The 20,306-nt window shown below is 36.8% G+C and overlaps 1 protein-coding gene and 1 pseudogene across 6 annotated transcripts in view; one reads left to right on the top strand and one right to left on the bottom strand.

Moving 5' to 3' along the window:
- The window catches only part of WDFY3 (WD repeat and FYVE domain containing 3), a 272,029-nt gene that overhangs the window by 170,011 nt on the left and 81,712 nt on the right, over window positions 1–20,306 (bottom strand). For all 6 annotated transcript variants that reach the window (XM_068542705.1, XM_068542706.1, XM_068542707.1 and 3 more), the window contains exon 3: window positions 3,287–3,497. In XM_068542705.1, the coding sequence (XP_068398806.1) occupies window positions 3,287–3,466 (180 nt within the window). In that variant the 5' untranslated portion in view covers window positions 3,467–3,497. The remainder of the gene's footprint in view (window positions 1–3,286; window positions 3,498–20,306) is intronic.
- On the top strand, window positions 11,830–12,331 carry LOC137763653 (protein transport protein Sec61 subunit beta pseudogene; annotated as a pseudogene).

Here is a 20,306-nt window from a genome sequence, read left to right as displayed (position 1 = left end):
CATATTCTCCATGGTTCATCCTTAGCATACTACTCATGGGGCAGCAGGAGGCACGAGTAATGTCTTATCCCCTTCCAGGGTTCCAACTACCACATCTCTGCAGTAGTCCCCAGGGTCCCTCACCTGAGCTTCTAACTGCCTACTGAATACCTCCACCTGGGAAGCTCACAAATATCAACAGTTTGGACTCAATGTCCCAAACTGAATCTGTCCCCTATACCTCTCCTTCTCAGCTACTAGGAAAAATATCCACCCAGTTTCCCAAATTAGAAACCCAAGAGACAGCCTTGCTTTGGTCCCTTCTCCTTTCTTATTCTATTGCTTAGAATACTTCATTGGCTCTGCATACCTCTGAGAAAAATTATTAGCACTTAATATGATATAAAACCTGTCATGATGTGCCTCCTATCAAACTTGACAGTCTTTTATGTTTTTACCCTTCCTTGACATAATGTCAACTTCTTGGACCACTTACAGATGCTAGCACACATCAAAATGTTTGTAGCCTTTATCTTGATTCATGCTTTAACTTCTTACTCTAATTACCTTCTTGGTTAATTTAGCTCAGTTAGTTCCAAGCTGGCTAATGCATATCTTTTAAGGACTCAAGAATCACATCACATTCTCAAGGGAGGCTCCCCTTCCCTGATCCCCACAGACTTTCAGATAACTTTCTTCTCAGGGGTGCCATAATACTCTGCTGTGTCTCTAATACTACATTTCTTTGTTATTCTATTATCTGTTTATGTGTTTATCTCTTCTCCAACAGAAATACATGTTTATCTTCCTCATGACACTTCTGATTCACAAAACTGGACTGTATCTTATCTCAGAACTCCGATGTAGAGCACACTGTCTATTTGTTTGACACATATTTACTGAATGAATCCGTAATGCACAATAACAGAATAAATGAAGAGACAAGCAAACAAATAAACATAGAATATGTAGAGTCTATCCCTCTTCTCTGGTGTCAAATTAGCCTTTGGCTTGGTGTGAGTAACACATAAACTAGATGTATTTCAGCATATATTCAATATGAAATTATTTCAGCATAAATAGTTTATAATCTTTGCTTCACCTTGTAATGTCTTTATTTTCAATGCCATAACAACAGTAACAATAATAGACACAAGTTCCCTAAGACAAGCATTTGTTAAGTGCTTTAAGTACATTATCTTACTTAATCTTCATACCAACCCCACAAGGTAGATATTCTTATTTTACAGCCCAGAAACTGAAGGTGACTGCTCCTCCCAAGTGCAGTACACACCTGGAGGTCTAACCCCTAGAGAGGAACAACCAAGAACACTGATAGGTGCAAACTGGAGATTAAGTGGAAGTCTATCTACTGAATATGAAACATCAGTCTTGTTCCTCAACTTAGCTTTAAGAAAACACTAGCAAGTATATATGCTCCAGGCAGGAGACTGGAAAACACCCCTTCCTGGAATATCAACATATCCTAGGCTAACGAATCTCTGCATTTTATCCAGCCAGATCATCCTACCACTGGAAAAGTCTAACCCCTGCACACGTACTTTCCAGTTAGTGTTTCAATACCTCATTCCTAAATATCAGTGTATAGACAATTATCACCAGACATCTGGAGACTACTCTAATATGAAATAATATAAACAAAGAAAAAACAGTGATTTGGAGCAAATAACAATGAAAGAAGCATAAGAAAATTTGAAAAAGCTTTAATATTTTCAGAGGGATGAGGAGATATTGCAGAATTTTAAATTAATAAAGAAGAATTCAAGGAAGTTAAAAATCAAGGTTAATCCAGAAGAGTTAATATTTGATTGATAGAGTTGCAGAAAAAGGGAACATATAAAACAAAGGGAAGAATATTAACAAAGAAATATTTCAAAATATTTTCCCAGAATTGAAAAGTACAAGTTTGCAGATTAAGAAGGTTCATCATGAAGCCTCAATAAAATTTCAAAATAATGAGAAGAAGAACCTAGAAAATTTCAGACAGAACGACTAACAGACACAGAGAACAAACAATAAAGAGATCAAGTGAGACTTTGGGGGGGAAACAATGAGTCACAGATGCAGGGAAAAGAGAAAGACATGGGAGGGGAGAAACAAGGAAAGAGAACTGGGGGGTCGGGGGGAGAGACAGAGACCAAGAGAGGGGAACAGAGAGAGACGGGGAAAAGAGACACAGGGAGAGACAGGCAGAGATGGGGAGAAACAGACAGAAACAGGAAGGGAAGGAGAGAAAGATAGGGGAAGGCCAGAGATAGGTCTAAGGAGAGAAAAAGAGAGATGGGGGAGAAAAAGAAAGAGACAGGAGGAAAGACAGAAATTGAGACAGTTATGTTACAAAGTCTGGGGAAAACAAGTTCTATAAGAGTGGCAAAATAGTGGTGGTTTGCTATAAGGTTCATCTATGAATAATATTTACAGCAGGGTCAGTAGACTGTAAGCACTGAATCTTATTTAAACAAATGGTATTATTGTATGGAAAGGATAAGGAGGAGGGTAGCATGTATGAGTGAATGTATGTGTGTGCATGCTTTGGAGGGATGGGAAGTTTAAAAAAAAAGCTAATTCTCCTATTTCTCAGTAAGAAGTCAATTAAAACTGAATAATCACGACAGCAGTAAAAGTACTGTATGTTATATAAAAGCTGAAAGAGCTAAAAGTGGCAGCAACAATTAGCAGTGGAGAGCAGCAGGGCCCTATAAGCCTGTGGAAGTACTTGACTTTTTACACTATGTACATATACATCTTTGATAAAAATTTTAAAATTATTTTAAAAATCCCCACTAAGATTGCTACATGTGATCAACTTGACAAAATGCATTAAAACATTAGCTCAATTTTGACTCTCTAGAGCCTATAACTATCCTCTTGCAAGTTCTCTTATAGAAAATCCACCAAATAACAAAATAAACTGAGATGATTCTTCAAAGCATAAAAAGCACTTGGGCGACTGCACCATTTGATGCCATAAATCATCACTTAAAAAGATAATAGAAATAACATAAGTGGTAATTTACAACCTATCCCTCTTCCAAGTGTCAACCATTAGAAGAACATTTTACAAAATGCTCGCAATCCTCCTTTTATCTGCTAGAACTAAGAGGAGTTCATTCTGACCAGATCTCACATCAAATCACCTTATAGCAAATTGAAAGGAAGGAATCAAGCTTCTTAAAAATTAATTCATTCTATCATTTTTTTTTTCCCATCTGTGACTAATTATAACCTCAAGATTCCTGCAGTACCACCCATCATAGAAGGCATGTGCTTGGCAACCTGGACTCACCCTGTTAAACACTGGCAGCATCATGTACAGTTTCTCTTCTTGTTCCTTCTGAGTCATGTGCCGGGGAGGATGGCACAACTCCGTGAAGAGTCGGCGGAGGTGCATCAGTCCTAAGGCGTTGTCTTGCGGGCTGCACTCCTCCTGCCTCGGCCGCCCCATGATCCTCTTCACCATATTCATCTTGGCTGGTTGGTGATAAACACTTCTAATTCTGCAGGAAGATGTTCATACAGTCAAAATGTCATCGTCTTGACCAGGTCAAGCACGCACGGAGCTCATTAAAAGCCAGAAAAACAAAAAAATTCTGCCTAAAATATTTTTTCTACTTTTTGAACAGAAAAGGCAGAGAGGCGAAGCTAATTCTGATAAATCTCCCTAGATGACAAGTTAGGAATTATGCCACTCAGTGTTCCTCACCGGCTTTGCCACAATTTGTATAAAATGTAAAACATTAAATGTAAAAAATTAATTGTTGCTGGATGAGCAACAAACATTTCCAAGTTAGTCATAATAAGTTCAACAAATAAAGGGATCATAAATCTTATAATTAATATGTTGTTTAATAGTTGACTATATGGAAAAAGAATAAAAGAACAGAAAATTCACCCTCACTTCAAAACATCCAAACAACTGAAAAAAACAAACAAAAACCCCCACAAAGTTTTCTGTTTTTAATTATTTAACTTTTTTTGTAGATGAAGGATTACACTTGGGATAGTCCTCACTGAAGAGTTGTAGTTTGAAACATGCAAATTAAATGAAATGATACCCTCCAATATATTATAAATCATAAGAAAAAAAGTGAAAATTGTCATATAACTTAAGACTTTTTTCAAACTATAGTTTGAAACCCTTTGGCAGGTCCTGTTAATTCATTTAATAGATCATGACAAGCAATTAAAAAAAAGAAGTAAAATATAATATTATAAATCAACTATACCTCAATAAAAATATTTTTAATGAAATAGAAGATACTGGAATACATGTAGTAAGGGCAATTATTATTTCATGAAACTTATTTTAGGTAAGGGTGTATTCATGTGTATTGAATCACAATGTAAAATGTATGTATCCCTGGCTAGAGCTGCGGTTAAGAAATAAGTAAACCAATCACTGGGTTAGAACATACACCAGAATCAATAACACTAAGCTTTCAGAAAGCATCATCAGCCCTTTTCAACCACCATGAACTGTGCCAGCAATTAGCTAATTTCAGACACAAAAACAGGATATCTTACAAAAGGAACCAGGAAGGCTGGTTCAGACACTATGGATATACTGAACTTGAGAAAAAGGCAATTTTGCTTTCTAATCTGTAGAAAGGCAGGAATAATCTGAAAATTAATTTTTAATTTTGCCACATAAGCCAGCATGGCATTTCTTAAGAAATGAGAGACCACTGCAAAGCTAGAGGTTTATTTACTAAACATCTGTCTATTGATTTTTTAAAACAATTAAGAAGAACTAGCATATTAAATATGCTTGTCCTTGAGAATTTTGAGTGGATTCCATGTTTGCCTGCGGGCACATGTTTATGCATTCTAGCTTGACTGCAACAGGAGGCCACCTGCGACTCATCACAGGTGAGAAGCAGGAAAACACCCTGCCAAAGGCTGGTCTGCGCCAAGGGACCTCTGTGCAAGGAGCACTCAATACTGCTAAGGTGTCCAGTAGTGGGGAAGAGTGCTCAGACCACAGGCACAGGGCCAAGGAGACCCTCTGAACTACAGAATGACAAGTGAAAGTCAGTCCGGTTCAAACTTGTTTCATATTTCATTCTCGGAAAAATGTGTAAGTTCTTCAAGTATAAATTATAAACATTTCAACAAATACATTCAAACAGCCTACTATATGCTGGTATTTTTTGCCCAGGAAACCCCCAGGACAAAAATAAAATTTGAAGTTAACTATAAAACTTGCATAAATTAGCTAACACTTTAGATTAAACATAGATCTGCTCTTTTTCCTTAACCCATAGCTTCAGTTCATAATCTAAAGCGTGTGTACAGGATTTACAGGATTCATGATCCTCTAACACTTCAAAAAACATTTTATAGAGATCTCCAGCTTTCAAAGAGGTCTATGTCATTAAAAAGCCAAGCCTCAATCTTTATTTATAGAGCGTCAAAGCACTTTCAGACCATTTCCTTTGGTCCTCATTCCAACTTAAGCAAGGGGGCTGAGGAGGGGATTAATTCTACCTTTTTGTCAGGCCTCAAGAACAATTTGCTCAAAATCTCACAATGAAAAAGAACTTAATGAGAATCCAGGACTCCCACCTCCTGGTTCAGCCCTTCCTGCTTACTTATATTCATGTGCCTATTTTAAATTACAAAATTTTTGGCAACTGTGACTCTAGAATATTTATTTATTTAGTATCAAGTTGCAGTTAGAACGCAAAAGAAATCTGTTTGACTTTTCTGAAGATACACTAATCAATTATCAGTAAACACACACACATAATCACACAAAGACAGACATTCACTAGATGTAAATCAAGCTATCGTACCACCGTTATTTTATATTTGTCAGATACAAAGGGATATATTGGGTTCACCAAAAAGTTCGTTTGGGTTTTTCCGTAAGATGGTATGGAAAAACCTGAACGAACTTTTTGGCCAACCCAATATATCAATCAGCTAAATGGGTTTACTGGTATTTCTCGATTACTCAGATAATCTCAGTACTGGGGAAAAAAATTCAGATTCCTCCTTTTCTCCTAATTTACCAAGAAACACTTAAGCATATCAGATTGCTGACTCATTGTTTTGTCTGCACTTCAATGTTTGTAACTTAAAGTATAATTCAGACCAAGAACTATCATGTTTAAAGTACCCTTCAGCAGTGAAAGAGCAGAAAAGAATGGGTACTTCTTGGTGAAATCTGTACCAACACGTCCATTTAAGATAGGTAACTTCAGGTGAAAGGCTCTTAATTCCCTTGAATCTTGGGTTTTTCTCACCCGTAAAATCTTTCCTCATAGGCTTTTTGTAACGCATACATAAAATAACATCATTTCTATAAAGTGCCAAACACACTAATTATGTTCAACAATTTTTAAATTTCTTCCTTCAGCTTGATCATGAAACATTTAATTTCTTTTCATTTACATTTTTCGTTATTTAAGCAAGTAAGGCAAAGGAAAGAGTGTGGGCCCTTACAGTACTATGTTTTAGAGACTTACAAAATGATAAATAAAAAATTAAGGGAAAATTTATTTCTTAGTTAGATGCTCGATAAGAGGTTTCTAAAGCAATACAGAAGAGATAGGCAAAATTTAATAATACTGAGGACAAATCATAGAAGGATTATTTTGGGGGTAATGTTATCAGGGATTTTCAAAATATTTACAAAGATTATTGTGCATAAGAACTAGTTTTCTAATGCAAACTCTATTTTGTTTCACAAGAGAAAAGTGTTTGTACTGCCAACAGGGGGTTATTTAAATAGCAATGAGATAATTATTGCAATGAGCCCAGACAGTATTTCTTATTCTAATCTCTTGTGTTAAAGCTTAAAAATCCTCTGGAAATGCTTGAAAAACTGTTTAAGTCCTTTAAACAGTCTGCCATTATTTAAATTATAGAACAAGTAAATAGCCTAAATTTGTAAAAATATATTTGCCAAGTAACTAATGGCCTTTGAGTAGCTCAGCTAAAAACTTAAAATAGCTTTTCTAAGTTAACTCCTTAATTCCACAAGAGAAGAAATAAATAGCTCACAGGACTGAGGGAAAATCTTACAGTTTCATCAAAGAATTATAAGTAATTCCTCAGGTTTTTAATTTTTTCTTAAACTTTCTGGGGAAAAAGATCCTATTTTTTTTCTTACATTGTGAAGAGCAAAGGCAAAACTTACACTTTTGAAGAATGAAGGCAGAACTCTGAGAGGCTCCCAAAAAACTGTGTATATAACCCAGCAATCTAACCCATACATTGAAAAAGAACTACTAACACAGTCCTGAATTAGAATTTAAAATTTCTACCTGCTGAAACATTGTTTTTGCCTTTCAAGAACAGTCATATCAGATTTTAGCCCCACCTATGAGATATGACAAGATCAGCCATCTCATTTCTATGGCAAAATACTTAAGACCTATTCCCAACATCCTTCACCCTTCTGACCCCATCGGTGAACTCATCATCCTACACATATACTGAACTGGACAATTTCTCAAAACATCTTTTTCAGTGTGCTTAATTTTCTCTCCTCACAGATGAAAGGATATTCCAAATCCAAAAGCAACTTGCCTCCATTTAAGGACACTTCATTTAGATATGATTTCCAATCATGAGTAGCCACTACTGACATCTCCCTGACAGCTTTCTCAAACCCCTCCTTCTAGGGCCCTTGCTGCTGTTTTGGGAGTCCCAAAGGCACATTTACCCCAATAGTTACATGACAGTTATTTGATATGATTAAAAATAGTACAATTAAATTATATTACGGGATAAACTTTTGTAGGCTGACCAGAGATTCTCCAGCATTCTCTGAAAGTGTATCTTTATAAGAAAATGTGTTCAAAATTTTGTATGAAAGACCTGTAAAAGAATTTTTGTAGCACGATGCTTCTGTAAGCTGTGACTGCGTACTACTGACACATTTTGCATTATACCTGTATCTCCACTAACCTCTAGTTCAAGTCATTCAGCTCTGTGAATGTATCAGTATCCTCAGTGGATGGATGGCACAGAGCAGGGAGACTAACCTCAGGAGTGAAGTGCATATAAGTAGGCCTAGAACTTTCAGGGCCATATCCTAGACCTATCAGCACTAGGAATTTCTCTATTTCTGAAATTGCAAGTTTTGAAATCTTACTCTGAGATCTTAACTTTCAATCCACCTGCCTTTCCCACTCCCTAAATCTGTGGTCTTCACTGGAATCGCTTATTCCTCCTAACTTTTCCCAATTCTACTCCTCAGATGATGTTCAATCTCTTCAAGACATTAACAACTGTACCTTCAGTTCTCCTGTACTCCTGCCTATACCTATTTCCAACTAGTACCCATGCCTGGATGAATTCAACCACACAATTTCTCCATTTCTAATTTTGGGTTGCTGGATACTGTGGAGAAAATTCTACAATTCTGCAGACTGCTTACAACATAAATTTTGATTTTTCTAAAATTATTATTTTCATAAATAAAAACTAATAATTCCAAACGGATTAAAGATCTAAATGTAAACAAACAGTAAAACATTGGAAGCAAATATAAAAGGAAATACTTATAATTTAGGGTAAATTCTTCTTAAAAGGAAAAAAAAAACAGATTTATAGCTAAAAATACCACAAAGTTAAAAGACAAGCAACAAAAAAAAACAAAAATAATAGCAACCTTATAACAAAGAATTAATAACGAGACTATCCATGGAACTCTTAAAATCAACAACACGATAACAAAATAAGAATTGAATAGAAATAGACAATCCCCCGTAAAAATACTATACATATGAAATGCAACACAACGTACATATAAAAAGGCACTTAAAAATCTCTAATAATCAGAGAAATGCAAATAAAAACAAATACAACTATTTGCTCAGTTTGGCAAAAAATTGATAGGATTTACAAAATGTATACATAGTAAGAATAGAAAAAACTGAAATGTACACACCTTGTTGAATTAGCAGCCTTTTTTAGGGCTATCTCATAGTATCAACATACCTACTCTTTCTTCTAGTGATACCTCTTCCAGGAAGCTGTCCTAGAGCAATACTCACAGTACAAGACAGTTTACTGCATTATATGTTGCTATAATTGTTTATAATAACAAAAAATCAGAAATAGCCTAGTCCTTTAATAGATGAATAGGCAACTCATGGTACACCTGTATTATGGAATAGTACAATTCTTAAAAGTTAGGAGGAAAAAAGAAGTTAAATTTTAAAAAATCAGGATTTCAGCACCAAAATGTAAGGAGCTTAGAAGTCATCACTCCTGTACTTACACAAGAAACAGCTGAATAAACTGGAAACCAAGGATTTTCCTGGAACCCTCAGAGAACTGAGGTTGCAGGGCAAACTAATCCCTGAAATCTGGAGAGACAAGCAAATCCAGAAATTCACACATGAAATATGCTTATCTAGAACAGAAACCCCTGGAGCCATAACTGGTGGGAACACTTAAATGATGAGTATGAAGAACTGCTAGAGGTTAACAGTGGGCTAGCATGAGAGGGAGAAACTCCTGGGGGCCACAGTCTTCAGGCTCTCACCACAACTTTCCTGGGTTGCACTTCTAGGAACCCCACCAGATTCTTTCTCACAGAGATGTGGGAAAGACCCACTCCTCCAGGCTCTGGCAAGAGGGAAGGGAAGCACAATCACTTTGAAATGTTCCCAGAGGATACTCTCTAACAAAGGCCGACTTTCCAGGGTAAAAGACTATCTTAGCCTTGTCTCACCTGAGGGAAGGGCATCTCTCTCACCCCACTTCTTCCTCCCCGCCCTCCTCCACCAACCTTCCAGTCTTGCCTAAGGGAGCTGAGGGAAGAAATAACCCTGGGGAAATACTTGTGAAGCTCACAGCCCAAGAGTTACAGGCCCACTAAAACAATGAGATTTAATCACAGTTCCCCTCTTCTACACTTTACAACCACCAACTGTGCTCTAAGAAAGAATCAAAAGGAAATGCAAGAAATCAACACTGTAGCACTGTAACAATTATGAAGAATGCTTTGATGAGCTCAGTAGTAGACTGGATATGGCCAAGGAAAGAATCAGTGAGCCTGAAGATAAATCAGTAGAAGCTTCCAGAAGGAGAAGAGAAAAGGGAGGAGTGGCATATTTGAAGTAATAAAGTCTAAGTACTTTGCAAAATTAATGACAGACACCAAACCACAGGTACAGAAAGCTCAGAGAATATCAAGATTAAATACCTAAAAGACTATATTTAGGCATATCATATTCAAACTATAGAAGGTCAAAGATAAGGAGAGACTCTTGAAAGGGAGTGGGGTGAGGGGGTGGGAGGAGGAGGAAAACCTTACCTATAAAAGGACAAGGACGAATATTATAGTGGGTTTCTCATCCAAAACGTTCAAGCAAGAAGAGAATGAAAGGAAATATTGAATATTTAAAGTGTTGGAAGAAAAACCTGCCAGCCTAGAATTCTATATCCAATGAAATTATCCTTCAAAAGTGAAGGAAGAGGGACTTCCCTGGTGGTCCAGGGGTAAAAAAAATCTGCCTTACAATGCAGGGGACAGGGGTTCGATCCCTTGTCGGGGAACTGGGATCCCACATGCCACGGGGCAACCTCAGCCCACACGCCACAACGACTGAGCTCACGCACCTCAACTAGTGAGCCCATGTGCCCTGGACCCTGCGTGCCACAACTAGAGAGAAGGCTGTGTGCCGCAACAAAAGATCCCGCATGCCTCAACAAAGATCCCACGTGCCACAACTAAGACTTGATGCAGCCTAAAATAAATAAATAAATAATACATAAATCTTAAAAAAAAAAAGAAGGTGAAGAAAGAATAAACAATTTCTCAGACACTCAAAAAATGTGAAAGTACTGTGAGGTGACATGCCATACCAGAAATATTAATAGTTGTTTTGGGAGAAAAAAATGATATAGGTCAGAAAATTGTACAGGCGTACTATGTTTTATTACGCTTCACAAACTGAGGTTTGTTTTTTCTTTGTTTGTTTTGTTTTGTTTTGTTTTTACCAACTGAAGGTTTGTGGCAACCCTGTGTGGTCAGATGATGGTCTTTTAGGAATAAAGTATTTTTAAATTAAGGTATGTATACTTTTTTAGACATAATGTTATTGCACACTCAATAGACTACAGTATAGTGTAAACATAACTATTATATCCATTGGGGAACCAAAAAATTGGTGGGACTTGCTTTATTGAGGTGGTCTGGAATATCTCCAGGTATGTCTCTATTTACATAATAAAGAGAAGGGTATCAGAGAAGGAATAAATGAAGGTGAAATAAAATTGTTTTATTATCCTTAACTGATCTAAAGACTGTTTTTAAAGTAATAACAGTGATAATGCATTGGGTGCCTAAAGTTTCTGAATTAGTAAGATGAATAACAGCAATGTCATAAGGAACTGGGAATACTTTTATAAGATACCCATACTATACCTCAGTAATAAAGTGTTATTTGAAGGTAGATGAATATTAGTAAAAAAAAATGTTCACTCTAGGGCAACCACTAAAATTTTTTTTAAAAAGTTTAATTGATACACAGAGAGAGGAGATAAAAGGAAAACATGTAAAATGCTCAGTTAAAACCAGAGAAGACAGAAGGGGAGTAGGGGGAACCAAATAACAAATGCAACAAATACGAAAGTTTTAAACAAGACAGATATTAATCCAACTATATCAAAACTCACTTTAAATGTGACTGGACTAAATGCACCAATTAAAAGACAGACGGTCAGAGTGAATTAAAAAACACATCTCAACTATATGGTGTCTATAAGAAAGCCGCTTTAAGTACAAATAATCAGATAGACTGAAAGTAAAGAGATGGAGAAAGGTAAACCACGCTAACTCCAGTCGAAAGAAAGCTGAGAGCTTCCTGCCACCTTCCTGTCTTCAGCATGCCTGGTCCGACCCCCAGTGGCACTAACGTGGGCTCCTCAGGGTGCTCTCCCAGCAAAGCAGTGGCCGCCCGGGCGGCGGGATCCACAGTCTGGCAGAGGAAAAATGCCAGCTGCGGAACGAGGAGCGCAGGCCGCACGACCTCAGCAGGCACTGGGGGGATGTGGCGATTCTACACAGAAGATTCACCGGGGCTCAAAGTTGGCCCTGTTCCAGTATTGGTTATGAGTCTTCTGTTCATCGCTTCTGTATTTATGTTGCACATTTGGGGCAAGTATACTTGTTCATAGATTCGGCTACATCCATCTGTCTGTCATGTGAAGAAGAAAGGAAAAAAACCCAACATATCTTGGACCAAAAGCATAGTGATTTTCTGTTCATGAGAAAGAAATTTTCTGTAAGCTTACTGTTTTACAGGGAACTTAATGAAAACCGATTTTAAGGAATCATTTTTTTCCTATGGCTAATAAACTTTTTAATTCATAAAAAAAAAAGAAAGAAAGAAAGCTGAAGTAACTATATTAACTTTAGACAACAGTCTTTACAACAAGGAAAACTATCAGGGATAGTTAGAGGTATTACATACTGACAAAAGGGTCAATTCTCTAAGAAGACTTAACAATCCTTAACATGTATAAGCCTAACATGAAAATCCCACATGCGGCAAGCACTGATAGAACTGAAGGAAGAAAAAAACAAATCCACTTTGGAGTTGGAGACTTCAACAGCCCTCATACAATAATTGATAGATCAAGTGTGCAGGAAATCAATACAGTTTACTGAACAGTACTATCAACCAACTAGAACTATAGTTGATATTTTCAGAACACTCCATCCAACAACAGCAGAACTCACATTCTTCTCAAACTCACATGGAACATTCACCAAGACAGATCACAGGGACTTCCCTGGTGGCACAGTGGTTAAGAATCCGCCTGCCAATGCAGGGTACACGGGTTCCATCCCTGGTCCGGGAAGATCCCACGTGCAATGGAGCAACTAAGCCCGTGCGCCACAACTACTGAGCCTGCGCCCTAGAGCCCACGAGCTACAACTACTGAAGCCCGCATGCCTAAAGCCCGCATGCCTAAAGCCCATGCTCCGCGACAAGAGAAGCCACCACAATGAGAAGCCTGTGCACCGCAACGAAGAGTAGCCCCCGCTCGCTGCAACTAGAGAAAGCCTGAGCACAGCAATGAAGACCCAACGCAGCCAAAAATAAATTAAAAAAAAAAAAAAGATCACATACTGGGCTGTAAACACACCTTAACAAATTCAAAAGAATAGAAATCATACCAAATATGCTATCAGATTACAGTGGAATTAAACAGAAAATCAGTAGCAAAAGACAGCTGCAAAACCCCCAAATATTTGGAAATTAAACAACATGCATCTAAATAACATGAGCCAAAGAAGTATCAAAAGAAATTTTTAAACATTTTAAACCGAATGAAAATATAACTTATCAAAATGCATAAAATGCAGTGAAAGATGTTCTCAGAGGAAAATTTGTAGCACTAAAAACATATATTACAAAAGATATAAAAAATAGCCTAACCTTCCACCTTAGGAAACTAGAAAAATATGAGCAATTTAAGCTTAAAGGAAGCAAAAGAAAAGAAATAAATGAGGGCAACGAATCAATGAAATTGAAAACAAGAAAAACAGAGAAAATCAAAAAACCCAAAGCCTGGTTCTTTGAAACGATGGATAAAATTAGTCTCAGTCTCACTACCATATGACCGGTGCCCCTGTCTTGAGTGTATCTTCCCTACAGCTCCTCAGTTTTCTTCTGAAAAACAAAGCAGATATACCACTTCTCTGATTTAAAACCTCTGCTGATTCCCTATTGCCTAAGAATAAACTGAAGCACCTTAATTTAATATCTAAATTCTTAGACACTCTGGCCCCATTTATATTTCTAGCCTCCTCTCTCACTAAGCCACCTGCCTTACTCTAAATTCTGCTCCACTGAAAGTATCTCCCAGCCTTGTTGGTTTCTTTAGCCCTCTGTGTGTTTGTGTATGGTGTTCTCTCTGCCAAGGAAGGCCCCCTTCCACTTTTCCTAGCAGCTAAGCTCTCAGTCCGCGTTCTCAGAGAAGTCTTTCCCAAACCTCCAGGCAGAATTTGTTGTTTTATCCTACCATGGTACTTTAAGAGTCTGGCATAAAATATTCATTACGAGAGACAGTATAGTATAGTGGTTACAGAGGCTTTGCAACTAATTGCCTGGATTCAAATCCTAGCTGCACCATTTACCAGCTGCGTAACTTTAGCAGGTCAGTCACCATCCTTGTGCATCAGATTCCTCAAGTGCAAGAAGAGAGTAACTATCAGAACCTAGGCCAGAGTGGTGGTGAAGTGTAATTCACCGAATGAGGTACTACACAGAAAACGCTTTAGGGTAATCTCTGGCACGGGTGCTCAGTAAGTGACAGCTATTCTTACTGCTATTCTACTGTAACAAACATATACCAACTAGTGGTTATTTACTCCCACTAATTTATCATGTCTTTAGTGGTAAGAACCAAATCTTATTTAACTTTGTATCCCTAGTTCATAGTAGGTGGTGCGTAAATAAACATTAAAAGACTTACATACGGTCATACACCTACTACATGGTAGCATCATATTTTATGTGCAGACATTCTGAATTCCGGATGTGCTACTTTTACTATTCCTCACAAAAAATTACATATTACCCATAAAAATTTTAAAAAGTTATGCCCTAGTTTTCATCGTATAGAAAGTCTTCACAGTTCATAAACGTTGAAGTTCTTAAACATCTCCAGGAGAAAATTACATTGACAACCATTTGTTCTTAATTGAAAAGTTACCAAGTTGCTTAAATAAAGATCATTTCTTTCTGCTTAATTATCAGTATCTCTCATTAAATTACAAATTCCCTAAAAGCAGGCTATGCTCTCCAAATCCTTAACAACTAGCTGAGGATTTAGTACAGAATAGAAATGAACAAATGAATGTAGCAACAATTCCCATAGCTTTAAGGGAAAGTACAACTTTCAAGGCTCTTCATTACCTGGCCCCTAGATCTAACCCTCCTCTTTATTCCACCCATACTTTGTCTCCTGCACATCTCCCTGATGTGCCTTCACAGTTCTGTGCCTTCATATACCCTTCCTGGGGTGGGAGTGGTGGGTTCTCCCCCTGCAATTATACATTTAGCTAATTACTAATCATCCTGCAAATCTCAGCTCAACTGTCCCCTCTTCTAGAAAGCATTCCCTAATTTTTCAGTTTAATAAAGATGCTCCCTTCTTTTCCCATACAATCCTGGGCATATCTTTATTATAGCATTTCTCACCTTGTTATGTAACTGTTATTTTGTTTATCTTTTTCCAACACTAGACAAATAATATAAGATAATGGAAGGCAAAGATCATGTCCTATGCAACTTCTTCCCTCAGTGTCTAACACAGTGCCTGGCAAAAAAAGATACAAGCAATACATGATTAACAAATGAGTAAAAAGTGATCAATAAATGTTTAGACAATGAATGAATTAGAGGCAGCTCAAGCCAAAAATAAGTTAAGGTTAATTTAAAATAGGCCAAAGAGAAAGAATTTTCTCTAAATTCCTTATCTGTTTATTTTAAAACAAGAAGGCTTAGATGACTACTTTGTTCTTTATGGTTTGTTTAAATTCAGTTTTATTACTTGAAAAAATAATAAACCATTACCATATGACTATTTTTCTTGGGAGGTGTTAAGTACCCCATAGGAATAAAAGTATTCAGGGAAAACTGGTATAAATTTGGAAAGTAAGAACTATGAATGTGAATGCAGGGGCAGAAGCAGAAAAAAAAAAATCACTATTAATAGTTAGGTTTGGTTGGTAAGCAGAGGATGACGAAACAAAAGGCAATAAGTGGAATCCTCCACAGGGAATTGGTGCATCAACAACAAAGGAATATCCAAAAGAAGCAGTCAGCTCCCCAGTATTGATAACAAATCATCACGGAATGAGCTGGAATATATGCTGCGGTCTGAAAGCAATGAAAGGAAAATGACAAATGCAAAAGATTATGCAGAATTATATTAGTAAAACCTCACAAATGAAAGAAAAAAGTAATAAAACAATGATATCAACAAAAATAATACTGTTAATGAGGGTTTAAACTGTGAATTCCTATACTTTTATATTTATAAAAACATTAACATTTAAACATTCAGATAAATTTTGCCCTACCCATTAGTTATCTTAGAAGGTTATATTCACATAATGATGCTGACATGGTTCAAAATACTTTTAAAAATTCCTCTTTAAAGACTACCATCAAATAACACACAAGGGAATCCCCATAAGGTTAACAGCTGATCTTTCAGCAGAAACTCTGCAAGCCACAAGGGAGTGGCAGGACATATTTAAAGTGATGAAGGAGAAAAACCTACAACCAAGATTACTCTACCCAACAAGGACCTCATTCAGATTTGATGGAGAAATTAAAACCTTTACAGACAAGCAAAAGCCGAGAGAGTTCAGCACAACCAAACCAGCTTTACAACAAATGCCAAAGGAACTTCTCTAGGCAGGAAACACAAGAGAAGGAAAACACCTACAATAACAAACCCAAAACATTTAAGAAAATGGGAAAAGGAACATACATATCGCTAATTACCTTAAATGTTAATGGATTAAATGCTCCCACCAAAAGACACAGACTGGCTGAATGGATACAAAAACAAGACCCATATATATGCTGTCTACAAGAGACCCACTTCAGACCTAGGGACACATACAGACTGAAAGTGAGGGGATGGAAAAAGATATTCCATGCAAATGGAAATCAAAAGAAAGCTGGAGTAGCAATTCTCATATCAGACAAAATAGACTTTAAAATAAAGACTATTACAAGAGACAAAGACGGACACTATATAATGATCAAGGGATTGATTCAAGAAGAAGATATAACAATTGTAAATATCTATGCACCCAACATAGGAGCACCTCAATACATGAGGCAAATGCTAACAGCCATAAAAGGGGAAATCAACAGTAACACAATCATAGTAGGGGACTTTAACACCCCACTTTCACCAATGGACAGATCATCCAAAATGAAAATAAATAAGGAAACACAAGCTTTAAATGATACATTAAACAAGATGGACTTAATGGATATTTATAGGACATTCCACCCAGAAGCAACAGAATACACATTTTTCTCAAGTGCTCATGGAACATTCTCCAGGATAGATCATATCTTGGGTCACAAATCAAGCCTTGGTAAACTTAAGAAAATTGAAATCATATCAAGTATCTTTTCCAACCACAACGCTATGAGACTAGATATCAATTACAGGAAGAGATCTGTAAAAAATACAAACACATGGAGGCTACACAATACACTACTTAATAACGAAGTGATCACTGAAGAAATAAAAGGGGAAATCAAAAAATACCTAGAAACAAATGACAATGGAGACACAATGACCCAAAACCTATGGGATGCAGCAAAAGCAGTTCTAAGAGGGAAGTTTATAGCAATACAAGCCTACCTCAAGAAACAGGAAACATCTCGAATAAACAACCTAACCTTGCACCTAAAGCAATTAGAGAAAGAAGAGCAAAAAACCTCCAAAGCTAGCAGAAGGAAAGAAATCATAAAGATCAGATCAGAAATAAATGAAAAAGAAATGAAGGAGACAATAGCAAAGATCAATAAAACTAAAAGCTGGTTCTTTGAGAAGATAAACAAAATTGATAAACCATTAGCCAGACTCATCAAGAAAAAAAGGGAGAAGACTCAAATCAATAGAATTAGAAATGAAAAAGGAGAAGTAACCACTGACACTGCAGAAATACAAAAGATCATGAGAGATTACTACAAGCAACTCTATGCCAATAAAATGGACAACCTGGAAGAAATGGACAGATTCTTAGAAATGCACAAACTGCCGAGACTGAACCAGGAAGAAATAGAAAATATGAACAGACCAATCACAAGCACTGAAATTGAAACTGTGATTAAAAACCTTCCAACGAACAAAAGCCCAGGACCAGATGGCTTCACAGGCGAATTCTATCAAACATTTAGGGAAGAGCTAACACCTATCCTTCTCAAACTCTTCCAAAATATTGCAGAGGGAGGAACACTCCCCAACTCATTCTACGAGGCCACCATCACCCTGATACCAAAACCAGACAAAGATGTCACAAAGAAAGAAAACTACAGGCCAATATCACTGATGAACATAGATGCAAAAATCCTCAACAAAATACTAGCAAACAGAATCCAACAGCACATTAAAAGGATCATACACCATGATCAAGTGGGGTTTATCCCAGGAATGCAAGGATTCTTCAATGTATGCAACTCACTCAATGTGATACACCATATTAACAAATTGAAGGAGAAAAACCATATGATCATCTCAATAGATGCAGAGAAAGCTTTCGACAAAATTCAACATCCATTTATGATAAAAGCCCTGCAGAAAGTAGGCATAGAGGGAACTTTCCTCAACATAATAAAGGCCATATATGACAAACCCACAGCCAACATCGTTCTCAATGGTGAAAAACTGAAACCATTTCCACGAAGATCAGGAACAAGACAAGGTTGCCCACTCTTACCGCTATTATTCAACATAGTTTTGGAAGTGTTAGCCACAGCAACCAGAGAAGAAAAAGAAATAAAAGGAATCCAAAATCGGAAAAGAAGAAGTAAAGCTGTCACTGTTTGCAGATGACATGATACTATACATAGAGAATCCTAAAGATGCTACCAGAAAACTACTAGAGCTTATCAATGAATTTGGTAAAGTAGCAGGATACAAAATTAATGCACAGAAATCTCTTGCATTTCTATAAACTAATGATGAAAAATCTGAAAGTGAAATTAAGAAAACACTCCCATTTACCATTACAACGAAAAGAATAAAATATCTAGGAATAAACCTACCTAAGGAGACAAAAGACCTGTATGCAGAAAATTATAAGACACTGATGAAAGAAATTAAAGATGATACAAATAGATGGAGAGATATACCATGTTCTTGGATTGGAAGAATCAACACTGTGAAAATGACTCTACTACCCAAAGCAATCCACAGATTCAATGCAATCCCTATCAAACTACCACTGGCATTTTTCACAAAACTAGAACAAAAAATTTCACAATTTGTATGGAAACACAAAAGACCCCGAATAGCCAAAGCAATCTTGAGAACGAAAAATGGAGTTGGAGGAATCAGGCTTCCTGACTTCAGACTATACTACAAAGCTACAGTAATCAAGACAGTATGGTACTGGTACAAAAACAGAAATATAGATCAATGGAACAGGATAGAAAGACTAGAGATAAACCCACACACATATGGTCACCTTATCTTTGATAAAGGAGGCAAGCATATACAGTGGAGAAAAGACAGCCTCTTCAATAAGTGGTGCTGGGAAAACTGCACAGGTACATGTAAAAGTATGAAATTAGAACACTCCCTAACACCATACACAAAAATAAACTCAAAATGGATTAAAGACCTAAATGGAAGGCCAGACACTATCAAACTCTTAGAGGAAAACATAAGCAGAACACTCTATGACATAAATCACAGCAAGATCCTTTTTGACCCACCTCCTAGAGAAATGGAAATAAAAACAAAAATAAACAAATGGGACCTAAGGAAACTTAAAAGCTTTTGCACAGTAAAGGAAACCATAAACAAGACCAAAAGACAACCCTCAGAATGGGAGAAAATATTTGCAAATGAAGCAACTGACAAAGGATTAATCTCCAAAATTTACAAACAGCTCATGCAGCTCAATAACAAAAAAACAAACAACCCAATCCAAAAATGGGCAGAAGACCTAAATAGACATTTCTCCAAAGAAGATATACAGATTGCCAACAAACACATGAAAGAATGCTCAACATCATTAATCATTAAGAGAAATGCAAATCAAAACTACAATGAGATATCATCTCACACTGGTCAGAATGGCCATCATCAAAAAATCTAGAAACAATAAATGCTGAAGAGGGTGTGGAGAAAATGGAACCCTCTTGCACTGTTGGTGGGAATGTAAATGGATACAGCCACTATGGAGAACAGTATGGAGGTTCCTTAAAAAACTAAAAATAGAACTACCATACGACCCAGCAATCCCACTACTGGGCATATACGCTGAGAAAACCATAATTCAAAAAGAGTCATGTACCAAAATGTTCATTGCAGCTCTATTTACAATAGCCAGGACATGGAAGCAATCTAAATGTCCATCATCGGATGAATGGATAAAGAAGATGTGGCACATATATACAATGGAATATTACTCAGCCATAAAATGAAACGAAATGGAGTTATTTGTAGTGAGTTGGATGGAGTTAGAGTCTGTCATACAGAGTGAAGTAAGTCAGAAAGAGAAAAACAAATACAGTATGCTAACACATATATATGGAATCTAAGGGAAAAAAAGATCATGAAGAACCTAT

This window comes from Eschrichtius robustus, chromosome 4, assembly GCF_028021215.1.
Source record: "Eschrichtius robustus isolate mEscRob2 chromosome 4, mEscRob2.pri, whole genome shotgun sequence".
Lineage (NCBI taxonomy): Eukaryota > Metazoa > Chordata > Mammalia > Artiodactyla > Eschrichtiidae > Eschrichtius > Eschrichtius robustus.
This window is presented reverse-complemented; position numbering and strand designations above follow the sequence as displayed.